This window comes from Telmatherina bonti (assembly GCF_933228915.1).
Source record: "Telmatherina bonti genome assembly, chromosome: 16".
In the NCBI taxonomy this organism is placed as follows: Eukaryota; Metazoa; Chordata; class Actinopteri; order Atheriniformes; family Telmatherinidae; genus Telmatherina; species Telmatherina bonti.
In genome coordinates, this window is record NC_136614.1 from 20,682,286 (window position 1) to 20,697,713 (window position 15,428).

Genomic DNA, 15,428 nt, shown 5'->3' on the forward strand with positions numbered 1-15,428 from the left:
TAAACATCCCCTCTGGTTGGATTAGAGCCACCGTTTCCCACCACTCTTATAGACAAAGGTTTGGAGGGCTCCTACTGCCATGCTAACTTGATAAAGTATGAGGATTATTGTTCAGCAGCACCAGTAGAATGAGTTTCTCCAAACAGTAGGTCAGTGAGAGGTCAGGGCAAAGAGTGAAGGTAGATTTTTACTGAACAAGTTTTAGCTGCATAAGCTTGTATAAGACTGAACAGTAACACAACTCAGCCACTATATATATATATATATATATATATATATATAATTGTGTCATCACTGATGCCAGAGAGTCAGCGTTTATTTGCATATAATTTGATTTCCCATCATCAGTCGCAGAAATAATTGGTTTTTGCTCCGATTCCTGCTCTTTTCAGTTCTTATATTTGGATGAAGTCATTTCATTTCTCTTTAAGGCCACATTCCTTTTTTCAGTGCTTGTTTTTGACCTCTTGAAAATTATTGTCACATGAGTTAAAAAAAATGTTAAAATCCAAAATAGAGAGCATCTTCTCTGCAGTAAGATTGCTGGATAATCTTGACAGCTTGGGGGTCAAAACAGTTGGACGGCTCTTTAAGTGATGTCTGTAAACAGCGGCGGTGTCACTCTGTTCAGTGTCAGTGCAACCAAAGTTTCTGCTGTGGCTGAAAACATGCCAAAACATGACATACAGGCTAGATGAGGGATCCCTTAGGCATGCGGTGACTGGAGAAGAATGACAGACTAGCATCTCTGCTTAACCACAGCAGTGGAACAGATAAATCAAGACAGTTAATTTTGGGATCTGTGGCTAATGGGTAAAGCTTTTAAAACCTCTTTAGAAGCAGTGTAATCGGATATTGCAACATTATATTTGAAAATAACTGTGGGTAAAACAAGGATAACTTGGAGATTCCTTCTTTACATCCTTTGGTCACAATACCCCAGTAGCTGGTCTCACTGTGAACTAAGTTTATTATTAGAGTACTTAATGCAAAAATGCCACCGCTCACACTGGATAAGTCTCCGAGCCTCAGGAATGCTCTGTAGTTGTTTTTTTTTTGTTTTTTTTCATAGTTGAGTAATTCAGGACTGGAGCACAAACTTGTGTTTTATTTTGCTGTGATGTGAGAAACATTGCGGGTAATGTGTTAATACCCTCCATAAACTTCATTTCTCCAAGTGGTTCAGTTTATCTGGGTTAAAATTACATTTCAGAAGAAAAACAAGCTCAGCTGTAAGTTCTGCTGCTTATTTGTCCTTTCTGCATTTCACCCAGAGTCAAAGAGAGTCAACCTGCCCAGACAGTTGCCTTTGTTGTCGTAAGATTACTTTCAAGAGATGTTGGCAACGCTTCTTATTGGCATAACCGCTGTAGAAAGCATGTGCTGCATTAGTAATATTATTTGTGATTTATTTGTCAGTGTTGGACTCATGATTCTGTCATTGGAATTTGTAATAACTTTGGTATTAGTTTCCAAATATCAAAACAATGAGGATTCACAAGGGCTAGGCATGCTTTACATGCTTGCCTCCACTCTCTCTCTCTAATGGAAGACCCTTTTTTTTTTTTCTTCTTTTGAATTCAGCAATGGTTAAGCCCTGCTCCGAGCTCCAAGGTTTCATGTCAGGCTGTCTAATCAGACGAACTGTTCCTGCTTTTGTGAGCAAGACGTCAACAGAAATGCATCAAGCGTATTAAATTATTAGCAAGGGTGTGTGCAGATCTCAGTTAGCTGGTTCTGCGGGGTTGCACTATGTCGTACTGGTTCCACCACTAACGTCTTTTTATGCAAGAACCTGACTTTCCATTTAGTGCGTATGCCGCCACATGCGCAATCCTACCTCAGAATTTCATATTCACCCAGTCATGCCAGCTGGAGTACCTCCACTAAGTTAGCTCGCTGCTATTGCTGCATAACCACCACCTACTTACTGGCAATAGCCGCGCTGTGGGAGGAAGAACTTGGTTGCCATGAAATAAACCAAACTGGAATAAACTATCTAATGTGTTTCTCTTCATTTCTTTCTGGTCCTTCTGTGACCAAGCTTAGCTTCGCTGTAGTTTCTGGCCTGATAATGGAAAGCTGCGTGGTGTTTGGAATTGCTGTCACTTCTCAGCAGTCTCTGTGGTTTTTTTTGTTTGTTTGTTTTTTTTTGGGGGGGGGGGGGATAGAGGTCAAGTCATTTCAGAAGCCAAGTCCCTTGTCTGCTGACATCGTGATCCTCATTAGTTAGAGCTCTTCCTTTGCTCTCTTTTATTTTAACTCAATTCTGTCACGCACAAGCAATCAGAGGAATCACACACTTGCATCAGGTTTGCACACACATACGCACAGAATTAATTGTGCACAAACAAGCCCTGTGGCCATCTGGAGGGGAAAAAAAAACATGCACATTCACACACATTTGTGCCAGTTTAGGGGTAAGTAGGGCAGTGGGTTAAAGACGAAGCTGGTAAGTTCATGTGAAGGATAACGTTCCCCCTCTGGGAGTGGGTTGTGAGATCTAAGATTTACACTCATATAACACACCCCCCCATAACGTATTGATCTCATATTCTCTTTCAGAATCCGTGCCAGTTGCACTTGCAACTTCTAAACCGATTATTTCCATTTCATCCACAGGCAAAGCAAATGTCCTGCTTCTGTGTTTTGTCTCGCAAAAAATACACCGTTGCTCAGATCTCCGATAAAAGTGGACTAGAAGTAGGCTCTGTTTGTTTTCCGCTGATCTTCCTCTCATCTTCGCTCCATCTCAAACCCCACCCTCCCCCACACCCAGCCTCGGAGATGGCGTGCACAGACAGCGAATAAAGGAAAGCCGAGGATGAGTAGGAGGAACAGAGAGCCGCTTTGTGTCCTTTAGGATCTCTAACTGTGAAAGTGGGGGCGAAATGTGTGTGTGTGTGTGTAGGTGCTTCTCGGTCTGGGTTTACATCTGTGGTGGCACGCATGTCAGAGTGTGTGTTTACGCTTGTATCCATGTGTGGCGTTCGCCAGGCAGCAAGGTGAATGTGTGTTTTTAAAAGAGTTTATCCACCCAGCTGGCACGGTGCCCACACTCACCCACCAGTCAGACGGACATGTCTCCCATGTCCCTGCAAGCCGGAGAAGCCATCAAAGAGGATCTGATAGCAAAACCAGTCTGCCGCTACATTTGTGAAAGTATTTGCAACTTGTGTGTGTGTGTGTGTGTGTGCATGCATATGAGCACACACCTTGTTAGTGGCTCGTCTCATTGATGTGGTTTTTTTCTGACTGCATGATATTCTGCACAATGGAGATGTTTAAACAAGGCTGCGACTGCTGGGCTTGTTTAAGGGAAAGATGCGGCGTTGCTTTGTCTCAAAAAAAATCTGTGCCTCTGAGAGAAAGACAAACAGTCCTGTCCCAGATTTTCCTTGCAGAATGGCAAGCTGGAGGAAAAGATTTTATGACCTTAGACAGGTACCTGCTCCCTGACTTATGGGAATCGCCAGATTCCCTGGGATACACAAGCTGTTTACAGACCATTCACTATGAGATGATTTACCTTCAGAAGAAACTTCCATACATGCCTCTGTGTGCTTGATCACAGTACCAGGCATAGACAGATGCCTCATCGGGCTTGTTTAGCTGAAGTTAAAACCAGCCATGCTGTCTGCTTTCTGTTGATGACTGTGATTATAAGTGTAGGGTTGAGGTTCATTTGGAGGCTTTTAGCCACCCCAGTAATTTAGGTCCACTGCTCATTCGACTTGTAGCCTCCAGGCTCTGACGAAGATCTGACAGGGATTATGTCACCTCTGACTAAGTTACTTGCTCATTTTTAGAAAAGGTGACAGAATTGAGTTGTTTTACTCCCTTACTAAAATAAATAAATAAAAAAAAGTTGAATAAAAGTACGCCTGATCAGGAAGCTTGAGTCATAAACCGTAGGAAGTCCTGTACATTCAGTTTCCAATATCTGGTTGTGGAGATACAGGATGATGCACAGTTCTCAAAAACAATTAATTTCCGATTCCTGCTGCACATCGGCGGACATCTAGATTTCATTTGTCTAAGTGACAAAGTTCACTTTGGGGTTTTAGACAGGAAATGATCTCACAGGACTCAACCAGCTTCTCCTGATCTGGGTCTATAGTAAGCTAGTCGCCTGAGATTCACTCATCATTGTAAAAGATTAATTTATCACATTATACTTTGGACATCACAGATTTTGCAAATATATATATTCCAAAATATAAATATGTAAATGCAATTGTGTGTATCATGACATGTTTTTGTATTTCTTAGCTAGCAGGTAAATGTTACATGCCATGCAGAAAGTTAATGCAGGAGCTTGGCTTAGATTATACTTATGCTTGCCATGGGAACTAATGGTATGGGAATTGATCATATATACTGAGCTAAATCCAGAGGATCCCATCCATCATATACACTACCAGTCAAAAGTTTGGACCCATTAAATCCAATGGGAAAGTGTGTCCAAATGTTTGACTGGTAGTGTACCTGCACACTAGTCAGAGCTTTTTAGATGTTATTATTTAGTCTCCTTAAAAAAAAGAGCATAAAGAGGGACTGAATTGTTTTGGTCATCCTTTAGTTGATTTTCAGCAGATGGAGATTAAAGTCTCATTTTTCTCTCCATGACCTCTTGCAATTAGCAGAATTGACATGACTTTAACTTGTGAACCCTGTTCTAGTACATCTTTTGAAAATTCGTTGACTACTGCCCTAAAGCAAACTGCTGACCTTGTGTGCAGCTTCATGAATCATAGCATAAGACTGTGTGAGTACATGAAGTTAATGAATCAGGTTATCTCCCACCTGACAGTTAAAAAAAAAAAAAAAAGCACAAGAATATTCTGTTTCAATGAATAGGGTGATAACCAGTCCCCTCAGGCTGACTTTAAACCAATGCTAGCTGCAGGTTAACATCAGAACTCCAAACTTGTGGTAATTGCAATCTTTGCTTCTGTAGGGACATATGATCTGAGTACTATCTTTATTTGAATAACTTTTCTGTTTTATGATGACTACACCTATTTCAGATATGCAAAAGTACCATATGTGCAGAGAAAACGGCTGTAAATTTCAAGTTTGAGCTAATCAGCAGTATTTTTTACTTATTGAGATGTTAGACTGTGGTATTATACACACTTTCATTGTGGTTTTTTTCATTATTATTGGTTAAAGTCTTTTTTTTTTTTTAAATTCAAGGTCAGTCTGAGCCAAGTTTGGATATCTGTTTTCCACACACGCCTATTTTTTTAAATGTGTGCTTCTAGTTCATCAAGTCAGTTTGTTATGCTGTATTCTGATGATGTGAGGCGAACCAACAGGTGTTTGCCCTGAGTAGAAGCCAGGAGGGGCCCGTTTATGTCATTGCTGTTGCACTCTGGAATTCTTATGTAGGTGCTTTTGTTTTGTTTTGGAAGGAAAGCCAAGACTTCAGCCAAGTACACAAATGCTGCCAAGAAGGTGTTCAGTAACATTTAGAACAAGTATTGCAGGTTTGGCTACTTGAAGCAAGTCGTTACTTGTCTGTTGGGTTGTTGCACACGTGACTGTTTGCTTCCACAGAGGGTTTGTCTGCACTGAGGAATACTTGAGTGAATTATAACACATTCCATTCACTGTCTCAGCTTTGTTTTTTTCTTTTTATTAATAGACTTTAAGTACAAAACTATCAGTGACAACAAATGTTTGATCTTAGATAGTGGCGTTGTACCTTCATTCTTCTCCCTCTTCCTTTTTTTTTCAGGAGAAACAGGACCCGAGCACTACTTCTCTACAGCTTCGTAATGAGATCCAGGTAAGCAGAGATATGTGGGTGACAGAGATAAAAGTGCATGAAAATAACACCTTAATCTGGACAGTGTCTCATGCTTAGCTCCTTTTCTTTTTCTTCAGGAATCTTTAGGCTTCAGCAGCGAGGTTTCCACCCCAGAAACAGATAGAAAGTATGTACCTTTTTATTTTTAATTTTCTACATTATTACAATAACATGTCTCCAAAACCAGAGTTGAAGCTTGAAATGTGCATCTGTTGCAAGTCCAAACTAAACATGTATCGTACATGCACAAAATCATGAATCATACACGTACTGTGGTTTCACAGTTAAAGATGGATAGAAGCAAACGGCTAAACCCAAACCTCCAGATGCAGCTCATGTGAATCATGAATATCTTGTATGAAAGGTTGCATGAAAGGTAACTGCGATTGCCCTCGGGGTTGAAGCTGTCCTCTCCTCTCATGTCCTCTTCTCTTGTGGATAACCTCTTAAGGGTGTGTGTAAGTTGTTGGAGTGAGCAGATGAAGGGTTCAGTTACAGATGGCCCTGGTCGTAGATACACTCATCAGATAACAAGACTTGAACAGTTTTGTTTTGGCATGTACTAACTGGAGAAAAACCAGAACATTTCCATCACTTATGTACCCACTACATTCAAATGTTAAGAAAATATGTAGATTATCCTTGTAGAAAACAAAACCCAAATCTGCTTGATGGTCCAGAGTCTCCTCAAATTTGACAGTATGGAGGCTGATGGTAAAGGAACTTATATGTATATAGCACTTTCCCCTTGATGTTGACCACTCAAAGCACTTTCACACACTCATATCCCAGTAGAGACATTAGGGGCCAACACACGGTTTAGTGTCTTGCCCAAGGACACTTACGCATGTCGTCCAGGTGCCAAGAAGCAATCGAAGATGACTGCTATTCCTCCTGATTTACAGCCATCCCAGCTGATGTTGAACTACATCTGGGTTTTGGCCAAATTTAGGTTTTCATTCATAGACCGTAAGGCTGCTATGATATTGGGGAAAACCTGCTATTTACAACATTATTGTTGAATATGATCATTTGACTTATTTTAAATTTATTAAAAATTTAAAAAATAAATGAACGCTTCAATATGCCTGTAAGTTTCATAACATGCACAAAAAATGAAAGGTCATTTTAAGTTCAAATGCCTTTGTGATGTTGCATGTGTTTATCTTGCAACAGTGATTAATTTGATATATTTTTGTGCAGCCTTAGTGAGTCTGAGTGCCGTTAAACTTTCAGTTATTATCCTAGACTAAGTTGAGAATAGACACACCAACAGCTTGGCCAAGTTTGGGGATCATAACTGGACTACAGTGGTTCAGTTTTCTCTGAGTTACTGCTACGACCCAGCCAACTGTCTTGACACGGTTCACCTGGCTAGCTGAGCACCTAATGACTATTATAATGGAAATTTTCAACAGGGTACGAAATTATCCATCTTTCTGTACTCATAGTCATTACTAATTTGATGTAGTTGGTCTTCTAAGCTCCCTTGACCACATCCCTGCTGTGGTTAAAGGAAGCAGACGACTGTTTCCTCAAACAGACCTGCTCAGCTCAGCAGCCATTCTCTGTTCTTTGGCCCTCTGTACTTCCTTCCTGGCTTTGTGTCCTGTGGGGTAGAGGGGGAGACACAGAGGGTGATGGTCAATAGATTACTGCAAAAGCGCATGAACGAAAGAGCAGGATGGAGAAGGGCATGGGTGGGGTTCCTTTTTGCTGGTTCCTGTACCACAAAAGTTTGGGTTTTCATTTTTACACGTCAGTGTGTTAAATTTGCCCAGCATTGCCTTACACGAGGCCACTGTAATACAATTTTACACACTGTTAATGCAATTCCAGTAGCTGCTTGGAGAGCCAATTGTATCGATGTCAAATAGAGTTAAATTTGGTATGTTTGTGCGCATTTGGCCCCTTTATTGGTCTGTTTATTGAGTGTTTTTGCAAGGTAACCAAAGACTAAGAACAATAGGGTTTTTCTTTTTAGTTTTTTTTATCACCAGACTAAAAATTTCAATCCCTTTTATTTTGTTTATTTTTCTTGTATTTGATATGTGTGTGGCCCCCAGTGGAATTGTCATGTTCATGTGATGACTACGTGCTGCAGAGGAAATGCATACCATCGACATGATCTCTTTTCCCATGGCTGTATATGTTGCACAGGCAAGTGCTGGGGATGATGAGAACCAGATGCCAAATTTTGAGTGACGTCTCTCTGCTGTTGGACAGAGGCCCTAAAAGAGACGCTAACAGCATTATATTCCGTCTCTTCTTCTGGTTTCTTTCTGTTTTGCATGCACCACATGGATGCTGTCAGATCATCTTTATCATAAACATCCAGTCTTTGCTGATATTCAGGCTGTCTCTTGTGAAATTGCTCTGCATTCATTTCCACACAAATGTGTCTATTTTTATATACAGTGTTTTTGTTGTATCTTTTTATATGTATTTTATTTTTGTATTTTGCTTTTTTTGTAAAGCACTTTGTGACTTCTGTCTGTGAAAGGTGCTATATAAATAAAATTTACTTACTTACTTACTTACAATCAACTGGTCGTCTTCCAAACAAACCCAGACTACTAGAAGTCCAAAAGTCGTAAAAGCATTTTTACAAGCCCCCCGTTCATACTTCCTAGCCCTCCTCTTTATGTTATTGATTGTCCACTTTCCACTGGGATGAATGGATTTCCGATAGATTGATACATCAGGTGTAGACAAAATGATAGAGATGTCCACTCCGTTCCTCAGATATATTTATCACAGTGCCATAAAAAGAACACTGATGCAAACTGTACAATGGTTTACCCTGATTTCATTCAGAGGCCGTGCCGCCCCTCTGCCTCTTTGTCTCCCTGTTGCAAGACGTGGGCACAGTTCCCATAATGCCTGGTATGCAAGCAGTGATGACAGAGTGCTCTGGTTAAGTGGCTTAGGTTGACCTCATGTTTTGGACTACAATTGATTACAGGCGAGAGGAGGCAGCTGGCTTATCAGTAAGGTTAACAGAAGTAGTAAATGGATCTTGATGAAAGCATACGCACAGCGGCAAGATGCGAATGGCAGATTAAGGCTTTTAACAGGGACTGTTGTAGAACAATTCAAGGCCGTCATGCTACTGGAAGTCCAGCTTGCACTGTAATCGGATGGATTTAGTGGCAGTTCCATGTGAAGAATCTGATCCAAGCAGGACCATATTGGAAACCTTATGCACCGTGTCGGCATATTTACCACTCGTAACTGCACTGCAGTCCTTGTGGAAATGTTGCGTGTTGAGCGAAGAGTATATACATCCGGAAATTGCACGCCCAATTAAAATGCAGTATAATAGAAAGGTGTTTTTCAGTTCTGTGTTTTATTTGCATGCTTTTCTTCTTCCATGCTTTGTAAGCTTTTGCCCTTTCCTGTCCATGAGACCTTTGTCTCTCCAGAAGGGGTCATCCTCGTGTTCTTCCTGTTGTAAACTGCCACTGTCATACTGTCACCTTTCATTGTTTCTACAAGAACACCAGGATCACTTTGCTCCAGGTGGCTGGCATTTTAAACATGCACACACACATACACACAAAAGGGGGAAAAAAAAGCCAAACAAACATAAAAAGTGTACAGAAATAGATGGGCGTTGTAATATGATCTTAGTGCAGTAAACTATAAAAGGCGTCTGCATAACAGTGTTTCAGGACATGTGGAAAAAAATCCTTCACAGCAGCAATGGGACTGTGAGTTAATGGGATTTTCTTTGTTTAGGTATTATTAAAAGCTACTTTAACCAGATGTGCAAAAGCTCAGCCAATATTAAGATAGATTTTATGTAATGCCCAAGGAAAGTTAGCCTCTTCTGCCCGTGACATAGGAAGATGCAAAGAGCAGAACTGAAACAAAAGGCATGGCAAAGATTTATGGTTAAACCAATTAAGCTGCCGAGTGACACAATGCCGTCGCTGACACACTCTTTTGAAGACATTTGGGCACTTTTAAAGTGTGTGAGTGCAGGGATGTGCGAGTGCGTGCGCTCGTGCACTGCATGGTGGGTTAATTTATAGAGCATGTGTTGTAGAGGACGATGCTGGCAGAAAAGCTTCTATTGAGTGAGTTCTTTTAGCATTAGCTTTGGCCCTAGCCTATCCGAGAGGGGGGTGAAGGGTTAGGGGTAAACCATACAGGCCTCCATTCAATTAGCATCTCATTATGTTGCCATGGCAGCCGTGCTATAAGCTGCACAAGAGATTTCCCTTTGCAACAAGAGAGGACAGCCATGTTTGAACAAACATATGTTCCCACATGCACATACACACAGACATGTAGCTACTGGAGGGGAAAATTAACTGTTTCATTTTTGTTTTGATCCTTGTCACATGCTTTCGCATTGCTCCACTTGCAGCCACCTGTCTGTAGCAGCTGTATACACATGTGCAACTGGCTGAATGTGTAAAAGATGTGTGAAAGTGTGCAAATAAAACAGAGCTGATCCAGGGATAATTGTCGCCTTCGCAGATAGATTTAGAGGAAAATTCTGTTATTTCTGTTTGTTTATTGATTTTACAGAAGAGCTCATCATTTGTAGCCACGGCAACTTATCATCACTCCCACACTTTCACTCACAAACACACCTGCAGGGTTTTTCCTCTCATCACAGGCAGAAATAGTCCCAAAGCCTCCCTGACTCTTTCCCATCTTACGCTGCCAACTTAGCCCAAGTTTTTAGAAGCTACTTTGAACACAAACCTTTGAAGCCCATCCCTTTTCTATATAAAGCAGACAGAAATAGATTGCTTGATGTGGTTTCTCATCTTTGTCATGGCAAAGGAGAGCCAGCCAAGATCTAACACGCTGCTGAAGTTGCTAGAAAATAGGTTGAAGCTGCTCATACGTGACTTTTTGATTGGGAGCTGAAAGCAGTTCATGTTTTACAAGCAGCTTTTAAATTGTTATTTTCTCCATGTTAGTTCTGGTTTATACACATGTCAGAGATTTTTTTCTTTCTTTCTTTCACTCAAATATTTTCCATCTCTGTCTCTATTTCGCCCTCAGTCTCCCTCCTCACTCCCTTCTTTCCCACTCTTCCCTCTCCTTTCCTCGTGACTGTCTATCCTGCGGAGGGAAGTGGAAAGGCAAACGGGCTGAGTCTGCCCTGCGGTCTCTACCTCTCCGCCTCCAACTTCTGTCTCCGTTGGTTTCTATACTTTCTCCTCTTCTCACTCATGTCTAAATTCCTCTGCTCCTCGCTTAATTTTGTTTGCCTTTTTCCTTACTTTACCATTTCTGTGAGAGTTAGTATTCAAAACATGTGTCTCACCGTTTGCTTTTGCATTCAATGCTCACATCTTGTCCCTCTCAAACCTCAGGAGCCTGATTCATGATCTTTCAAGTATCATTACTGACCCCAAGTGGCGATTTGGCAGAACTGCAGCCTCCAATTAAAAGAACGCCCATCCTGCATGACTCCTTGAATAGAGTTGATGTGCCTTTAGCACTGCTGTTGTGAGAAGAGTTTAATTGTAAACAATTAATTTTACTCTTTTTCTTCAGAATGCCTCTGCACAAGTCCAGCTCTGAAGATGGATCTGGGGGTAAGTTGTGATTCAGTTTTTGACATTTATTATGATGTGCTTCAGCAGAATGGACATATTTTCTCACTTTTATTGTAAATTCTAATCATGGTTAGAGCTGTGATGTGTGAAAAATCTGAGGTTTAAAGCACATTAACACTTCGTAGAAAGGTATTTTTCTGTTAGGCCTATTGTCTTCTACAATGTAACTGAACTGATCCTTTTATCATTTAGGCAAGTGGGACAATAAGAAGAAAAACAAATCTTTTTGGCAGAACTTTCGAAAATCCCAGCACAAACCCGTCGCTCGACAGTCATCTAAAGGTTTGCGCAGCTCCGATTTTTTTCCCTTTTTTTTTCCTTCTCATCTAGATTGAAAATGTCAGTCGCTTCACATTTGCCCTTTTGTTTTTTGCTGCGACCAGGAGAGGATATTGGCTATGTGGCCAGTGAGATCACCATGAGTGACGAAGAGAGGATCCAGCTGATGATGATGGTGAAAGAGAAGATGATCACTGTAGAAGAAGCTCTGGCTCGGGTAGAGATCTCCCACATTGTCTCTTTCACTTTCTCTCCCTCTCCTCGGTGACTTGGACCTCCCCTTTAATCCCCACATCCTCTCAACTTCCCCTGGAATAGATGATAGCCTCCCCACCCTTAGGGCTTCATAGTCTTGCAACAGCTCGGGCATACTAAAATGACTTACACTTACTAACCTCCTTACGGTCCCATATGTTAACACTGCATTGTCTTGTTCACATACACACACACACACACACACACACACACACACACACACACACACACACACACACACACACACACACACACACACACACACACACACACACACAACCTCCATAAATCTGGTGTGTCTAAAGGTTCAGCATTCTGGGAATTTTAAGGTTTGAGCTCTTGGAGTGTGTGTGGGTTGTTGTTCAGCTCTGATTGATGGTCAGTAGCTCGATAGCCCCACCTCTTGAAGGGATGCTGTGGTGCATTTTGGGTTTTCTCTAGTTGGACATGGTGGATAATCTTTTGGCTTTCCTATAAATTTTCTTTCTCTTTTTTCTGATCTGACTTTTTCTATCTTTTTCTGCTTTTATCTTTTTCTACTTTTCTTTACTTTTTCTACCGTTTCCCGTCCTTTCTATCAATGACAATCTGTGAGAACGCCTTTCTCTGGCATAGCATGACTGGCCAGCAGTATATGACAACTGGACATGCTAATTGTCTTCATTTTCTATTTTTGTTTTTTTTTTTAATTTTATTATTTTATTTTACTAATAAAAAAAAACTCTATTGGAGCTGATTGACAATCTGTCAAAGCAGTTGGTCAAATTGGCCTCTATGGTCTGTATTCACTGATTATACTTAATTTTTTTTTTTTTCACCTCACTCTCTCTATGTAGAATTTTTCCAGAACTGCAATTGACCAACACCATATATTGAAGAAGGCAGATTTCTGTCTTTTTAGAAACATGAACCCAAGTCTTAATGACAAAGCATCATTCCACACACACAAAATACAAGACTGCTGCATAGCATGCAGATTTATGTATTTTGTCATATCTACCAACTCATTCAGCTTATGAAAGAAAAAGTGTAACATTTAATTTTCCATCATATGCAAATGTTGTTATTCATTTCCCAAAATCAACGTTCTCCATTTAAATATTAAATAACTCTTTTTGTGACTATATCATCGGATGTTATAACCATAAACTCATGTTTCCAGCTCCATCATTTAGTGAAGTGGCATTAAAGTTTTAGACATCTTACAAACTATTTTATAGTATTATCCAGGCATGTGGCAGGTTTTCTGTGTTTTAGCACATGACCTGCATCATGCAGAGATACAATATTTCTAAGAATTTTAACTGTCATCATTAAGACAATGTTGGAGACTTGTTATGATTCTTTGACGCTCAGGTAGTCTGCAGTCTGGTCTGTCAACATTTTACTGACCAACATCATAAAGCAGTTCAGCCAATGACAAGCTTTTGGACTTGATACACAGACACAGAACCGCACAAACGCTAGTCACAATCATAACACACAAAACCACCACTTACATGTCTGGACCATGCCATTACATGTTACTGTATGATTGCTCACACCGGCAGCAGGTGACGAATATTTAAATCATTTTTGCACTTAATAATTTTCCATGCTATCACAGAGCGAAATACAGATGTTGGTTTTAGATGTTGGAGATAAAAAGTTCATGTTATATCGTAAGAGGAAACACAAAAGGACTTTTTTGTGAGTTTTTTTTTTTTTGCTTGTTGTATCATCCACCAACCCCAGGCTGCAGATAGTTGCCACTGTGAATAAGCTCTGATGAACGCATGTTTCTCAGTGGCCTGTTAGTGTGTAGAGAAACATGCCGGGTGAGAGTGGGTGGGTTGCCCCCACCCTGTTCCTCTGCCTCTCTAAACTCTTCTTCTCCATGTAGCTGAAGGAGTATGAGCGCAACAGACAGTCCAGCAGTACTGAAACTGGAGAGTGGGCTGACGGATCTGCGCCCACTCTTAACCAGTCCACAAACTGCAACGTAAGTACATCCCCTCCCTGTTGCCCCCCCCACACCTCCCAGTTCTCCCTCTATCCCTCTAGTTCACCTGTCATAATGCTTTTAACTTCCAGCTTTATTTTGCAGTCAAGAAGGTCATGATGGACAACTGTGATTATTAATTTGAACTTTGTTCTCTTTTAATAATAATGAGTTTATCCAAATAGAAATAATGCCAGTGAAACTAGCTTTCATGTATATATCCCTTATAAACTAACTTAGTGTTCTCAATCAACTTTTCTCTGACCTTCCACTGCTTTTCTCTCTCTTTCACTGCTCTTTATTCATGGGTAAACCTCAACTTTGCACATACATTCTCTCCACCATGTCATACACGGCTTAATGGTAAAACTTGTAGCCTCTGAAAATTACAGCCAAATTCTCCATTTGCATTTTGGAGGCCGCCTCCAGTGCTGGCAGTCAACGGAATGAGGTTTACGCAATTTGCTGCAAGTGCTCATCCATATTTCATTCATTGGTTTGGTCCTGTCACAGGCGTCTCGTTTGAAATGTGTCCCGGCAAAGTTGGAACTGCCTGCTGAAATGGCAGAGAAATTGCCTGATGAGAATTTAGGTCAGCTCTGTTTAAATCAGTTGGAATTGTGACTTGTGGAAAGCTGAGTGGAAAGGCGGACATAAACCCACACCAAATCTCTGGCAGGAGATTTTTGTTAGCAGTGGTTTTGTCAGCTGTGATCCTTGGAGAGCGGGATTCAAAACTTCCCCTGATTACCTTGAAGACTGCTGAGACCTCCGAGGATACTGAATGTGGAGAGTCAGTTCCGTTGCAGATGCTGCGAGTTGTGGAGCTGGGGGCTCAGACTGTCATTCTGTTAGCCATGGTTTGGTGTTTGGTGATGGGCTGTCAGTTGCTTATATATGTGTGTGTGTGTGTGTGTGTGTGTGTGTGTGTATTTTGCTGGTATGACAGTTCAATTTGAATGTAAATTAAAATCTCAGTCGCTGTCATTTTTAATTCGCTTTATAGCTTTAAATTCTTTTTGTAGGGAGATCAGGAGTAACATACAGTCACCCACTACTGCACACTGACCCACTTTTTAATACAGGAAGCGAGTTTATCCAAACAAATAAATTCCAAGTCCTCTGAAAAGAACTCCTAGCTCATGTGAGTTGTTGCTGTTGCTGTGCAGCTTTTCCTCAGTAAAAACTCTTGAAGTTTAGTTCAGAAAACAGTGAAAACTGCAAAGTTTTTGTTTTACGTCACAGAAAATGGAGACTTAATTTAGATCCTATACATAACATCCATCTTGAGGAGTTCATCTTCTGTTTATTCACCGACTGTGCTGGATTTATGCGTTTGCATCTCTCAGCTCAACACATTGAGTTGTGTCCATTAAAACCAGTCATCTGCAGGACTTTCGTTCTGGAACTTACTGAATAAGGATTTATGCTAAACAGTTTCCTCACACCATCGAGGGTCCTTATTAATATTTTTTTCTTCTGCATAATGATTGATGACTTCCTTGCACATGAA

At 40.8% G+C, this 15,428-nt stretch overlaps 1 protein-coding gene across 5 annotated transcripts in view; it reads left to right on the forward strand.

The window, feature by feature from the left end:
- The window catches only part of sash1a (SAM and SH3 domain containing 1a), a 155,734-nt gene that overhangs the window by 120,506 nt on the left and 19,800 nt on the right, over positions 1-15,428 (forward strand). For 4 of the 5 annotated variants that reach the window (XM_079254995.1, XM_079254998.1, XM_079254999.1 and 1 more), the window contains exons 3-8: positions 5,744-5,794; positions 5,893-5,942; positions 11,339-11,379; positions 11,593-11,682; positions 11,784-11,896; positions 13,817-13,915. In XM_079254995.1, coding sequence (XP_079111121.1) covers positions 5,744-5,794; positions 5,893-5,942; positions 11,339-11,379; positions 11,593-11,682; positions 11,784-11,896; positions 13,817-13,915 — 444 coding nt within the window. The remainder of the gene's footprint in view (positions 1-5,743; positions 5,795-5,892; positions 5,943-11,338; positions 11,380-11,592; positions 11,683-11,783; positions 11,897-13,816; positions 13,916-15,428) is intronic. The other variant, XM_079254996.1, reaches the window with a different exon arrangement.